General features: G+C 46.5%; 1 protein-coding gene across 1 annotated transcript in view; it reads right to left on the bottom strand.

Moving 5' to 3' along the window:
• Nucleotides 1–15,006, bottom strand: part of ctdp1 (CTD (carboxy-terminal domain, RNA polymerase II, polypeptide A) phosphatase, subunit 1) — a 299,871-nt gene that overhangs the window by 227,617 nt on the left and 57,248 nt on the right. The window contains exon 8 of the mRNA XM_080193894.1: nucleotides 8,022–9,122. Within this exon, the coding sequence (XP_080050020.1) occupies nucleotides 8,022–9,122 (1,101 nt within the window). The remainder of the gene's footprint in view (nucleotides 1–8,021; nucleotides 9,123–15,006) is intronic.

Below are 15,006 nucleotides of genomic sequence, written 5' to 3' on the forward strand. Positions count from 1 at the left end.
TCAGTTCCAGCTCCAAGCCAATGATTTATCTTATGGCATATTATAAACGAGGCTTCACACATGCTACAGTGTTGGTACTTCTCAAGCAGCAATATTCTAAATCTCTTCAAGTAGTTTGTGCCCCAATTCATCCCCCCATGCCAACACTATAGTTAAGAAAGCCTACCAACGCCTCTATTTTCTCAGAAGAATAAGGAAATTTGATACGTCCACTATGGCTCTCACCAACTTTTACAGATGCATCACAGAAAGCATTCTTTCTGGTTGTATCACAGCTTGGTATGGTTCCTGCTCTGTCCAAAACCGCAAGGAACTACAAAGGGTCATGAACGTAGCCCAATCCATCACACCAACCAGCCTCCCCTCCATTGACTCTGTCTCCACTTCTCGCTGCCCCGGCAAAGCAGCCAGCATTATTAAGGACCCCACACCTTCTTCCATCGGGAAAAAGATACAAAAATCTGAGGTCACATACCAACAGGTTCTTCCCTGCTGCCACCAGACTTTTGAATGAACCTACCTTGCATTAAGTTGATCTTTCTCTACACCCTAGCTACGACTGTAACACTACATTCTGCACTCTCTCCTTTCCTTCTCTCTGAACGGTATGCTTTGTCTGTATAGCGCGCAAGAAACAATACTTGTCACTGCATGTTAATACATGTGACAATCATAAATCAAATCAAACAGCAAGTGGTGAAGGCAGGGAGAAAGAGTACGCAATTTTTAAAATCCTCAGTGCTTCAAACAAGGGCACCAAAATAAACAGTGAATCACACACCTTAGAAACATCACAGAAAATAGGAGGCCATTCCATCCCTCCAACTTACTCTGCCGCCTTTCATTATGGTGATAGCTGATCATCTGTTGGGCAGCATGGTGGCACAGTAGTCAGCACTGCTGCCTCGCAGCGTCAGGGTCCTGGGTTCAATTCCCGGCTTAGATCACTGTCTGTGCAGAGTCTGCATGTTCTCCCCGTGTCTGTATGGGTTTCCCCCAGGTGCTCTGGTTTCCTCTCACAGTTCGAAAGATGTGCTAGTTACATACATTGGCCATGTTCAATTCTCCTTCAGTGTGCCAGAACAGGTGCCGGAGTATGGCGACTAGGGGATTTTCACAGTAACTGCATTGCAATGTTAATGTAAGCCTACTTGTGACAGGAATAAATAAACTTTAAACTTTCAAATTCAGTTCCTGACCCTGTCTTTCCGCCCAATATCCTTTGATCCCTTCAACTTTCACTTTTGAAATATATTTAAAACTTCTATTCGGTGACCACTACACAGAAGCAACTAATTAGGCTGGCGTCCTAATAGTGCCTTTCTTTGAATGGATTCCAACTGGCATATACTGGTTAGAAAATAGCACTGAGTACTGAAAATTCCTAGAAAAATACAGGTACAAGTCCCAAATCCTGCACCCAAGACAGCCAGATTTCTGATTGTCCTGGATTATGGACTCCCAACTTGTTCTGTTAAACTAAAACTAAAGAAATCCTAAATATGATAACTGAATATGATAAAAAATCTGAATTAAAAGGAGAGGCTGGACAGATTGGGACATTTTTCTCTGGAGTGTAGGAAGCTGAGGGATGATCTTATAGAGGTCTGTAAAACAATAAGGGGTGCAGATCAGCTAGATAGTCAAATCTTTTCCCAAAGGTAGGGGAGTCCAAAACTAGAGGGCATAGGTTTAAGGTGAGAGGGGAGAGATACAAAAATATCTAGAGGGGGCAATTTTTTTCACACAGAGGGTGGTGAACGTCTGGTAAAAGCTGCCAGAGGTGGTAGTAGATGCAGGTACAATTTTGTCTTTTAAAAAGCGTTTAGGCAGTTACATGAGTACGATGGGTATAGAGGGATATGGGCCAAATGCGGCAATTGGGACGAGCTTAGTGGTAAAAACTGGACGGTGTGGTCAAATTGGGCTTGTTCCACGCTGTAAAACTCTATAACCTTCTGACAGAAAGTAATCTTCCTTGTGATCTTAAAAGGCCTCTCGGAATGTTATATGTTTCACTAAGACCAGCTCTCAATCTTCTAAACCCCAAACAGTAAAGGTCCAACCTGCTTAACCTTTCCTCATAAAACTCCTTCATCCCAGGAAATGGCCCAATGAACTTTCTCTGAACTACTTCCAATGCAAAGTAAGAAGGGCAAAGCTATGCACAGCCCTCACTGCAGGTGTGATCCGAATGTGGCGACAAGGCTTCCAAATTCTATACTCCATCCCCCTGGCAATAAAGGTCAATGCTCCATTTACCTTCCTAATAACTTGCTGTACCTGCAAGGTGATTTTTTGTGATTCATGCACAAGGACACACATCCAGTGACTTTGTCTATGCCGCCTTGGAAAAGCAGCCAGCATAATCGAGGACCCCACACACCCTGGTCATTCTCTCTTCCACCTTCTTCCATCAGGAAAAAGATACAAAAATCTGAGGTCACGTACCAACCAATTCAAGAACAGCTTCTTCCCCGCGGCCATCAAACTTTTGAATGGGCCCACCATATATTAAGCTGACTTTTTTTTTTAACCCCCTGTGACTGCAACACAGTATTCTGCACCCTCTCCTTTCCTTCTCGATGTACGGTATACTTTGTCTGTATAGCGCAAGAAACAATACTTTTCACAGAATCCAATACGTCCTTCTGCACTGAGGCATTCTGCAGTCACTCTCCAATTTAAATAAGATTCTGCTCTTCTATCCTTCCTGCCAAAAGTGAACAGTCACACATTCTCCCACAGGTTTGTCATCGTAGAGCCAAGGTAGCAGAATGTGCTGCCTGCTTCTGACTGTTGTATCTCCACCTGGCCCACTACTCCAGTTTTCCTGACACAAATGGCGAGGGGGGATGTGACACAGGCAAAGGACTGAGGATTCCTGGGCATTTGGAGCTGCTCTTCAATCTGGGCAATGGGTGCAGCATCACCAGAGGGTCCCCGGTTAAGACACACCACAGGCAGCTTGGTCTTGACTTTCAGAATTGTTAAGTTGTTAAACTCCCCATCGGATAGTGTGTAGAGGTGCACTCTTTCCATGTTAGCGGGAAAAGTGTAAATCAGGAGGAAAACAGGGAACACAATACCACACAGCCCTGGTCCACCCCATTCCAGATCGCAAAGCTGCCAGTGGTAGCACTGTCGAACTGTATGGCGCAAGGCCCTCAGGAAGTGCTGCCGCAGACTACAAAGCTTGGGAGGATTCTGTACTGACAGTATTACTGCACACTGCGCATCAAATGGGTGTCGCATCAAAGATTTCCCAGCCCACATAGCCTTGGTTTTCAAGAGAGGGGGGAGGCTCCGAGAGAGAGAGAGAGAGAGAGAGAGAGAGAAGGGCAGAGCAAGAGAGAAAGAGAGAGAGAGGGGAAGAGAGAGAGAGGGAGTGAAAGGGGTATGTAGAGAGAGAGAGAGAGGGAGGGGAGGGCGCAGCGGGAGGGAAGGAGCAGAGGGGGACAGAGAGAGAGAAAAGGGGCAGAGAGGGAGAGAGAAAAGGGGCAGAGAGGGAGAGAGAAAAGGGGCAGAGAGGGAGAGAGAAAAGGGGCAGAGAGGGAGAGAGAAAAGGGGCAGAGAGCGAGAGAGAAAAGGGGCAGAGAGCGAGAGAGAAAAGGGGCAGAGAGCGAGAGAGAAAAGGGGCAGAGAGAGAGAGAGAGAGAGAGAGAAGGGGTAGAGAGAGAGAGAGAGAGAGAAGGGGTAGAGAGAGAGAGAGAGAAGGGGTAGAGAGAGAGAGACAAGGGGTAGAGAGAGAGAGAGACAAGGGGTAGAGAGAGAGAGAGACAAGGGGTAGAGAGAGAGAGAGACAAGGGGTAGAGAGAGAGAGAGACAAGGGGTAGAGAGAGAGAGAGACAAGGGGTAGAGAGAGAGAGAGACAAGGGGTAGAGAGAGAGAGAGACAAGGGGTAGAGAGAGAGAGAGACAAGGGGTAGAGAGAGAGAGAGACAAGGGGTAGAGAGAGAGAGAGACAAGGGGTAGAGAGAGAGAGAGACAAGGGGTAGAGAGAGAGAGAGACAAGGGGTAGAGAGAGAGAGAGACAAGGGGTAGAGAGAGAGAGACAAGGGGTAGAGAGAGAGAGAGACAAGGAGTAGAGAGAGAGAGAGACAAGGGGTAGAGAGAGAGAGAGAGAGACAAGGGGTAGAGAGAGAGAGACAAGGGGTAGAGAGAGAGAGACAAGGGGTAGAGAGGGCGAGAGACAAGGGGTAGAGAGAGAGAGACAAGGGGTAGAGAGAGAGAGACAAGGGGTAGAGAGAGAGAGAAGGGAGTATAAAGAGAGAAGGGAGTGCAAAGAGAGACAGAGAAGGGACGTGGGTGTAGAGGGAGAGGAGTAAAGAGATGCATATATGAAATGAATAGTATGGCCATGGATTTCAAGATATGCAAAGCAAAATTGGACATTGTGTTTAATTCTGATTCTACTTGACTCACAACTCAGTTTAAATCGCTGTGGTTGATTGATTAACTGTGTCACAAGATTGTGACCCACTGCTGGTAAACAGTGAATTATGAATACTTCTCGCTTTGCAATGATTTCTCAGTGAATTCATTTCTTGAAAATCTTTCAAAGAACATTAATAAGCTTAGCACCCATCAAAACCCACAGATTTGGGCTACTTGAGAACTGATGTATTGAAGAAGGGTATACTGTTGGCGCAGACATAATTTTAATACAGGGGATGGCACTGCCAACCACCTACCTAAAATCCCACACCCCTTCAATGCCAACCACCTACCTAGAACGCCACACCCCCTCACCTCAAGGTGTTGCATCCACTCCCTTGCTTACGTCAGTTACTCTATGATTCTTACTTGAATCATTATGTGAGGTTTCTCTTTGCTTGCGTTCCAAAGGCCTTAGCTGCATAGAAGCAAACCATTTGACCTGAAACCAGTTTTTAAGCTCCAAACTTCTTCCACTCGTAGTTAAGAAAGCCTACCAACGCTTCTACTTCCTCAAGAGAGTGAGGAAATTCAGCATGTCCATTACAACTCTCACCAATTTTTACAGATGCACCACAGAAAGCATCATTTCCAGATGTATTGCAGCTTGGTATAGTTCCTGCTCTGACCAAGACCACAAGAAACTACAAAGGGTTGTGAACATAGCCCCGTCCATCACTCAAAGAAGTTTCCCCATCCATTGATTCTGTCTACACTTCCCGCTGCCTCAGGAAAGCAGCCAGCATCATCAAGGACTCCACACAGCCCGGACATACTCTTTTCCACCTTCTTCCATCGGGAAAAAGAGACAGAAAGTCTGAAGTCACGCACCTACCGACTCAAGAACAACTTCTTCCCCACTACCAACAGACTTTTGAATGGACCTACCTTACATTAAGTTGATCTTTCTCTACACCCTATCTATGACTGCAACACCACATTCTGCACTCTCTCCTTTCCTTCTCTATGAGCGGTATGCTTTTGTCTGCATAACACACAAGAAACAATACTTTTCACTGTATGCTAATACATGTGACAATAATAAATCAGATCAAACCATCATTTCTCTCTAATTCTCCTAGCTAGCTCCTACTTAACTATTAGTCTCCTTGACCCCCATAGAAAGTTCCACATGCTCACCATTCCCTGGGTAAAATCTTCTGAATTCCCAATTGGATTTATTCGTGGTGTTCTTGTATTTATAACTCCTAGATCTGGCCTCACCCACAAGTGGAAGTGAAGCAGAGACAAAATGAGAGATTGAGAGAGAGAGAGAGAGGAACAGGTATAAAAAACGAGAGAGGGACAGTGAGAAGATAAAGGGTGGTTTGGCAGTGACTTTTAACCTGATGGTGATTGTGTCTTATACTCCTGTTGATTATCTTGTTTTCTTTTATACGATGTAACATGGACGAGTGCTGCTGATTTTCCACTCATCTTCAGGCTTGTGGGCACCAGTTTTTATGGATTTGCTTTACTTATTTTCTCAAAAGTACCGAAGGCATTTTCTTGGAATGTCAATAGCCCAATTACTTTATAACTGGGGCAATACTGTGCTCCAGATGTACAGCAGCGAAAGATACAATCAACCAACCATCCATTAAATGGAGACACGTGATTTAACAGTGACGATGTATTCGAACCAGGGCCTTCCTCCACTCTGACACGCACATTTTCTTTTCTGTTGCAAATTAAAGATGCCAATAGAAAGCGTTCTCCCTGGGGATGAGGATGTTAGGATTGGTGCCAGAGTAAGATGGGAGGGAGGAGGGGAGGAGGGGGTGGGGGGGGGGGCAAAGAGTAGAAAGACCCCATCACTGGTTCTCTGCTTCTTACCTCCACTCACTCTGCACATGACTGGAGACATTTTGGAACTGCAGCAATCTCACGAGACTTGCCCGCAATGGTGAACCCACAAGCGATTTCCAGGCCTTGTGGCACTGTAATTTCAAATAGGTATGTCCAGTTGGACATCAGGTCTGATTGTACATGGATCAACTCAAAGACATTTTAGTAATATGCACATTTTGTTTTAAATAACGTGTCTCCAGATCGAAGGCTTATTTTCCACCATGGCCTCAAATCAACGGCCGTGAGCAATTCTACTTAATCAGCTAACGCCGGGAAGAATTGAAGTTTTGATTGCCAACAGTCAATGCAAAACATAACCGTCTCCAAAGGTTAAAGCACATCCAACTTCGCCGATCCCACTCTCCTCAGTGTTCACCTCTCTCCTTCCACACAAATCCTTTTACTCATGCTAATGGCCAACTTCTTGGTCTCACCAACTCACAGGGCCTCGCTCTTCTCAAACTCAATCACAAAGACCTTGCATTTTCCCTCGAAGCCCCCTGCCGTTCATCTCCCCTGCACAACCCCACATCTGTCCCTGGAGAAAATCCTTCCATAAATTGCCTGCGATACTTTCCATCTCCCAACTTCCTTCATTCCTGGCTCTTCGGTCTATTGGTGACTAAAAAACCTCAATCCGTGCTTTGGGCTTGACCTTTGCAATGCTCTCCTTGCCGACCTCTAAGAGCTGAGATCCTGAGCTTGTCTCAAAAGCTGCCCACCTAACTCATGCCAAGACCAGCTGACCCATCACCTGGTGTGTGATGGCCTACACTGGTTTCACAGTATATCAATGCCTCAATCTCAAAATTCTCCTCTGGATTCTCAATTCCTTTGATGGTTGGACTCTCCTTCCTGCCTGCCTCCTCCCTTCCACCCAGCCCTGAAATCAGCTCGGTAATCTCCTCCATCCCTGAAAGCCTCCAGAAATTCTGCATTCCTCCAGCTCCAACCTCTTGTGCATCCCCACTCCATCGTTGGGTCGCTGGCGTTTTTAACTCTCTGGGGCCCTGAGCTCTGGAATTCCCTCCCCACTGCCTCTGATCTAAGGTCAACCTTAAAACTAAACCCTTTGCCCAACATCTGAGACAACCGTTCTCCAGTTCTTGGGCTCGGGCCCAATTGCTCGCCGGTTTGTTCCCGTGAAGTGCTTCGGGACGTGAAAGGTGCCATGTAAATGCAAGGCATTGCTTCAAGTTTTCGATTTTAAACCAATGAAATGGTGAGCAGGGCAGATGCAGTGTTTGGAATCAATGGCGCGTTTCTAGACACAAAGATCCAAAACTTAAAAGAAGTCAGTAAGAAGTCTCACACCACAAGGTTAAAGTCCAACAGGCTTGTTTGGAATCATGAGCTTTCGGAGTGCTGTCCCTTCACCTGATGATGGCGCAACGCTCCAAAAGCTCGTGATTCCAAATAAACCTGTTGGACTTTAGCCTGGCGTTGTGAGACTTCTTGCTATGCTTACCCCAGTCCAATGCCGGCATTGCCACCTCATTAAAAGGAAACAAAATTGGTACAATGGAAATGAAATTGATGTTTAATATTAGCAGCTATACACAGGTCATGAATAGACAGCCACTGTATGTGCGAATAAAACCAAGCTACCATTACCTTGTGTTGTTATATAAGTCAAACTCGCAATCCAACTCAGCGTGGAAGTCTTAAAGGGATCATTCTGTACCCGACACAAAAATAAGAAGCACATTGGGCACAAGAGATAAATGTACTTACCAGGTCGAGCTGCAATTAAGTGAGTTGTCCTGTTGGGGTCTTTGGGATTTAAACATAAGGTTTTTTTAACCTTGGCTCCAAGTGCCGTTGCGTGATACCACTCTCTCGTCTTTTCTATCGGGTAGTTTGTGGGGTAAAGTCCGCTGAATATTATCGTCGTGCCTTCGAGTGCCTTGCTCTTCAGTTCCGGAACAATCTTCCTCAGATCGGGCACTTGTCTCTCCTTTTTAAGGTATTTCTCGTACTGAGAAAAGTACTCCGTGTGGACATGGACCAGGATGGTCTCCAAGTACATCAGGTGGTCATCTTCGTCCAGGTCCTCCTCCTCCACGTCCATGCTCTGGTCCAGAGACTCACCCATCGTCACTCCCGACTGCTCGCTGTTTTGAGACTCTGTTTCGGCCTCCTTCTTGTCGGCGCACCCGTTCCCGACGTCACCAAGCGAGTCCTGATCGTCGTCCCCCTCGGGCCCCTGGTCGAGGCTTTTGTCCTGCGATTCGGACTCCGGTACCTCCGCCGCTTTTCCCTTCTCCGAGTGGTTCAGCTTCACTTCCGCTTGCCCCTTCCTCTGCTTCCTCGCCTTCCTCGGCTCTTTCTCGGCCTCCACGCTGGAGGTGGGCGAGGGCGAGGCAGAGTCCCTTTTCCCCTCCAGTGACTCGCTGTCGCTGTCGCTGGACAAGTCGAAATCAAGCTCACTGCCGACCCGGGCTAACTGCCCCTCGGCGTCCCCGCCGCGCGGCTCCAGGTTGCTGTCCGTCACCGTAACGTCGCCGCACTCGGGCGAGCCTTCTGATTCCTCCACTTTCGCAGCAGCACTTTCAGCAAGAGTGGGTTTTGTGTGAGGAGTGGAGTCGCACAAAGCTCTCCTCTCATTCGCCTTGTCCTGAGAATCCTTTGCGCTGGAGCTGCATTTTGACGGTTCGGCACATTTCAGAGCTTCTTCGCTTAAGACACTACTGCCACCATTCTGTTTCTTTGAACACTCCCCCAGGCCATTACTCTGCTCCTTTGCCTCAGGCACTTCACTGCACTTGTCACTTGTGTCGGTGGAGGTCGGCACTGGCTGTTCCGACTCTTCCATGGGCTTTGACGAATTGTTCACTGAAGGACAAGATTAAGAAGAAAATAAAATTACTTATTTTCAGCCGAAACCTTCATTATGTGGCACCGTGTACAAAAAGGTTATCTTTCTGGAGGCATTTTTAATAAACTAGGATACTTAAGGTCCCATTAGCTATGGTACAGAGACAAAGGGAAACAGATTTCAGGTTTGGGGCAGGGGATGCAGGAAGAACTTTTCTTTTCCCTCACAGCGAAAGGTAATGAGCTGGAACGTGCTGCTTAGGAAGGTGGAGGAAGCGGAGTCCGTGAACTATTTCAAATAGAAAATGCTGGATAATCTCAGCAGGGCTTGCAGCAACGGTGCAGAGAGAAACAGTTTCGAGTCATAGAATCCCTGCAGTGCAGAAGGGGCCATTCAGCCCATTGAGTCTGTACCAATTCTCTGACAGAGTACGTTAGCCAGGTCCTCTACCTCCACCCTATCCCCGTAACCCTACGCATTAGCCATTTGCTAATCCAACTAATTTAGCCTAAGGGGCAATTTAGCCAATTCAGCTAAGCTGCACATCCTTGGATTGTTTTTAGGAAACCGGAGCATTCGGAGGAAACCCAAGTGGGGAAAAGATGCAGACTCTGCACAGGCAGTCACTCTGAATCGGACCCAGGTCCATGACTCTTTCACAGAACTGATCTGGAAGAGTCACATGGGTTTGAAATGTAACTCAGTTTCTCTCCCTCAGATGCTGCCAGTCCTGCTCAGTTTATCCAGCATTTTCTGTTTTTATTTCTGATTTCCAGCGTCCGCAGCGTTTTGCTTTTGTTCACTTTGACTGGATGGATGCTTAAGGGTGAGAAACTCAGAGCTAAAGGGATAGGGTACAGGGATGAGACTCACTGGATTGTTCTGCAAAGAAGTGGGCACAACTTCATTCTGTGCTGTCAGAAGTGCAATAAGACAAGATATGGCTAAAACTTCCACTTATAAAACTGTCAGACTACATAACTAAATACAAGACTTGATGGGGAATGGAACCAGGTAGACCACTCACATCCCTCCAAACCGTTCCACCGTTCAATAAGGTCATGAGAGATCTTCACCTCAACTTCATCCACTTCCCTTGCTCTGAAATTCTTAACACTCGTGCCTGCCAAAGATCTGTCCATCCACTGCACATTAAGTCACTTGCTTGTTCCATCGGGAAAAAGATACAAAAGTCTGAAAACACATGCCAACTGACTCAAGAACAGCTTCTTCCCTGCTGCTACCAGACTTCTGAATGGACCTATCTTGTATTAAGCTGATTTTTCTCTACATTCTAACTAACAAGAGAGGTGGTATCACCTCTTGAATTCACCAGATGTACTCTTTCACCTTCTTCCATTGGGAAAAAGGTGAAAAGTCTGACGTCACGTACCAACCGACTCCAGAACAACTTCTTCCCTGCTGCCATCAGGCTTTTAAATGGATCCACCATATATTAAGTTGATCTTTCTCTACATCCTAGTTTCTACATTCCTTCTCCCCTATGTATTCTATGAGCGGTATGCTTTGTCTGTGTAGCATGCAGGAATCAATACTTTTCACTGTAACCCAATACACGTGACAATGATGAATCAAGTCAAATCTTTTCATTTTCATTTTGGTAGTTTTGTCAATAATTGTCTTTTTGATGCAGGGGATATGGTCTTCGCTGGTTAGGCCAGCCCTTACTTCCCATCCCTAATTGCCCTTGAGAAGTGACTGATGAGGGGCTGGGGTACGAGGAAAGGTTGGAGAAACTGGGACTGTTCTCCTTGGAAAGACGGAGATTGAGGGGGGACATGATAGAGGTATATAAGATACTGAAGGGAATAGACAGAGTCAATAGTGAGAGACTGCTCCCTAGATTGGTAACAAATACAAGAGGACATGATTTAAGGGTGAGGGGGGAGAGATATAATTTGGATATGAGAGGAAGGTTCTTTACGCAGAGTTGTGGGGGTATGGAACGCGCTACCGAGTAGGGTGGTGGAGGCGGGAACATTGGACTCATTTAAGGTTCAGTTAGATAGGCACATGAGTGAAACGAGGATGGAGGATTATGGTAGGGGTATTAAATAAGGGTTAGAACCTCGGGAGAGACCGGAAAGGCAGGCTTGTGATTAACGTTTTTGTCTTTTATTCCGCAGGTGGAAGTCCACCTCGTTGTCAAACGAGGGGCATGCACACGGTGGGTCGTGCGTGGGCTACTCTTGGAGGTTCCAGGAGTGGCCTAGTACTTCGTGTCGGTGTGTGTGCTTGATCCTGGACCGGTAGACGGGCGCCGCAACAGCTCGGTGACTAGCAGTGCTGGCTGTGCAGATACATGGATTTGGGCCTGTGTCTGTGGGAGTTTGTGCATTCTCCCTGTGGATGCGTGGGTTTCCTCCGGGCGCTCCGGTTTCCTCCCACACCCCAAAGATGTGCTCTTAGGCTGATTGGTTTTACCAAATTGACACTATTCTCCCCTGAATCTGGCTAAGTCAGGGGTTCTATTCATAGACACGCAGGGTAGAATAGGTGTAGGGTGATGCGGCGGCGCGGGCTTGTTGGGCCGAAGGGCCTGTTTCCCGTGCTGGGTTGTTCTTTGTTCTATGAGCCGCCTCCTGGAACTGCCGAAGTCCATGTGGTGTAGGTACACCCACAGTGCTGTTAGGGAGTCCCCAAAATGTCACTCAATGTTTCTGTTCTTCACCAGTGACTAACGGGATGGCAAACACACAAACTGAGCAGCAACAAGAAGGTGCCAAAGAGTGGTTGTCAATGGGCATATCTGAAGATGGCACAGCCTGGCTCTGTTATGGTCTCTCTCTTCATTAGCAGCTGAAATCTGTTCAGCACAATGCTACATTATGTTCCTGCTTTTACCAAAATATTTTTGAAAGTCTTCAAAAATAAAATTCAACAAAAAAAAGCCCCCTCACTATATTCCATCACAGATTTACAAGGACATTTTCCTTGTCCAAGGACAGCAGCTGGAACGATGGCACAGTGGTTAGCACTGCTGCCTCGCCGCGTCAGGGACCCGGGTTCAATTCCAGCATCGGGGGACTGTCTGTGTAGAGTGTGCACCTTCTCCTGGTGTCTGCGTGGGTTTCCTCCAGGTACTCCAGTTTCCTCCCACGCTCCAAAGATGTGCAGGTTAGGTGCATTGGCCATGCTAAATTGCCCTTCATGTACAAAGATGTGTAGGTTAGGGAGGTTTGCTATGCTAAATGGCCTCTTCACGTCCAAAGATGGTTAGATTAGTGGATTGGCCATGCTAAGTTGCCCCTTAAGACTGAGCAAATACTTACAATTGAAAGACAGCCCAATGACCAGCTAACCCTGCTTGGCCAGCAATACTAAACATTGCATCAAGAGATGGATGGAAATCACCTAGTGTGATCTGCCCTCCCAATCCTTCCTTCCTGCATTAAGGTTCAACACCTCTGCCATTCAAATTAACTGCAACATCCCAGGAGGAAGATTGCTGGTCTAAACCATGGGAAGCCTGCATCTCAATGCATCGCGTGTACTAAAACACTTTACTAAAACACAGATGGGTTTGTTTTTAAACAACAATTTCATGGTCATCATTAGATTTTTAATTCCAGGTTTTTACTGAATTCAAATTTCACCATCTGTCTTAAGTGGACTCGAACCTTAGGTGCCCAAAGCTGCAATCTGGGTCTCTGGATTACTAGTCCAGTGATAATACCACTAAGCCACTGCCTCCCTGGAGCACACCCCTTCAGCTGATGTCCCCCTCCGGGCTGAGAACGCTGGAATTCAGAGATTCTGCAGGGAATTCCAGATTCACAGCCCTTTGGGTGAAGAGGTTCCTCCTCAACTCAAACCTAAATCTGCTCCCAGGGGCATCCCTGACCCAATGACTTGCTAATGTAAACTACAATCCACTCTTCCATTATGATGGATCCAGTGGCAGGCCCATCTCCCCCTCAAAGCCACTCACACAAAACGAGGAATTCACGTTTATGTTACATGATTAAATATAACAGCTCAGTAACAAGAATGGAATAATGGACAAATTGGCACAGCTCAGTGCGCTGTTTGTCCTTCACATTTTTGTTATTTACACCACTTTCATTCAATATGGTCATCAATATAACAGGCGGGCTGCAGGATTCTGTCCAGCATCGCTCCCCTGCTAAATGGTCTAATTTCACCAGTCTCCACTTAGCTGAAACAGGAAGCCAATACTAGATCTGAGAAAGCTCGAGAGATAAAAGAATTGGTGCGCTATGTTTATACTGCAATAAAACTGCGAGGCTGTAAACAATGATTACCAATACTGAGATACAGCAATCACATGGCAGCAAATAATATTTACCCAGAGCTAGAGGTGAGTAGCTAGGCCTTTGAGCTCTCAAAATATATCCACACGTTGCAATTTCTCCTCACCTCAACCCTAAATGATCGGCCCCTTATCCTGAGATTTTAAGCACCCCCCTCCCCCCCCCACCGACCAGCCAGAACAATCTCAAGGTCCACCCCATCAAGCCCCTTCATGAAACCTGCATGTTTCAATGAGGTTGCCTCTCATTCTCCTAAACTCGAGAGAATATAGAGCCAATTTTACTCAATCTCCCATCATCGGGCAATCCCCGCATTCCCAAAGAACAATTTAGTGAACTTTCGCTGTACCACAGTTTTCCTTAAATATGAAGACCAAAATTGCACACAGTATTTTTCTTAATTCATTCGTAGGACATGGGTGTCGCTGGCTGGCCAGCATTTATTAAGGCAAATGGAATTTTGTCCTTCATTGCTCGAGGGATGGAGCTTAAATACAGCGAGGTTATGTTGCAGCTGTATAGGGTGCTGGTAAGGCCACACCTGGAGCACCGTGTGCAGTTCTGGTCTCCTTACTTGAGAAGGGATATACTGACACTGGAGGGGATGCAGAGGAGATTCACTCGGTTGATTCCGGAGTTGAGTAGGTTGGATTATGGGACTGAGACTGTAGTCATTGGAATTCAGAAGGATGAGGGGAAATCTTATAGAAACATACAAGATTATGAAGGAAATGGATAAGATACAAGCAGGGAGGTTGTTTCAAAATAAGTGGGAGCAGATAGGAGGAACTTCTTCACCCAAAGGGTTGTGAATCTGTGGAATTCCCTGCCCAGTGAAGCAGCTGAGGCTACCTCATTGAATGCTTTTAAGGCAAGGATAGATACATTTTTGAACAGTAAAGGAATTAAGGGTTATAGCGAGTGGGGGAGTAAGTGGAGTTGAGTCCTCAAAAAGATCAGCCATGATCTTACTGAATGGCGGGGCAGGCTCGAGGGGTCAGATGGCCTATCCCTGCTCTTAGTTCTTATTGCCCATTCCTAGTTGTCCTTGAGAAGGTGGTGGTGAGTTGCCTTCTTGAAATGCTGAAGTCCAAGAGCTGTGGGTTGACCCACAATGCTGTTGGGGCGGCGGGGGGAAGTGGGGGGGGTTACTTCCAGGATTTTGAACCAGTGACAGTGAAGGAATGGGTGATACGTTTCCAAGTCAAGACGGTGAGTGGTATTCTCGTGTATCTGCTGCCCTTGTCTTTCTAGAGGAAGTGGTCATGGGTTTTGAAGGTGCTGTCTCAGGATCTTTGGTGAATTGCTGCAGTTCATCTTGTAGACAGTACACACTGCTGCTACTGAGCAACCATGATGGGACAGTTTGACTGTATTCCAGGTGTAGTCTCACGAGATCACCCATGACAAATGTATAATCTGCTCACACTAACCAAAAAGTTGTAGCACTTCTTGAATTCACTAGATGTACTCTCTTCCACCTTCTTCCTTTTGGAAAAAGGTACAAAAGTCTGAGGTCATGTACCAATCAACTAAACAAAAGCATCTTCCCTGCAGCCATCAGACTTTTGATTGGTCCCACCATATCTTAAGCTGATCTTTCTCC

This window comes from Carcharhinus amblyrhynchos, chromosome 8 (assembly GCF_965287045.1).
Source record: "Carcharhinus amblyrhynchos chromosome 8, sCarAmb.v2.hapA, whole genome shotgun sequence".
Taxonomy (NCBI): domain Eukaryota; kingdom Metazoa; phylum Chordata; class Chondrichthyes; order Carcharhiniformes; family Carcharhinidae; genus Carcharhinus; species Carcharhinus amblyrhynchos.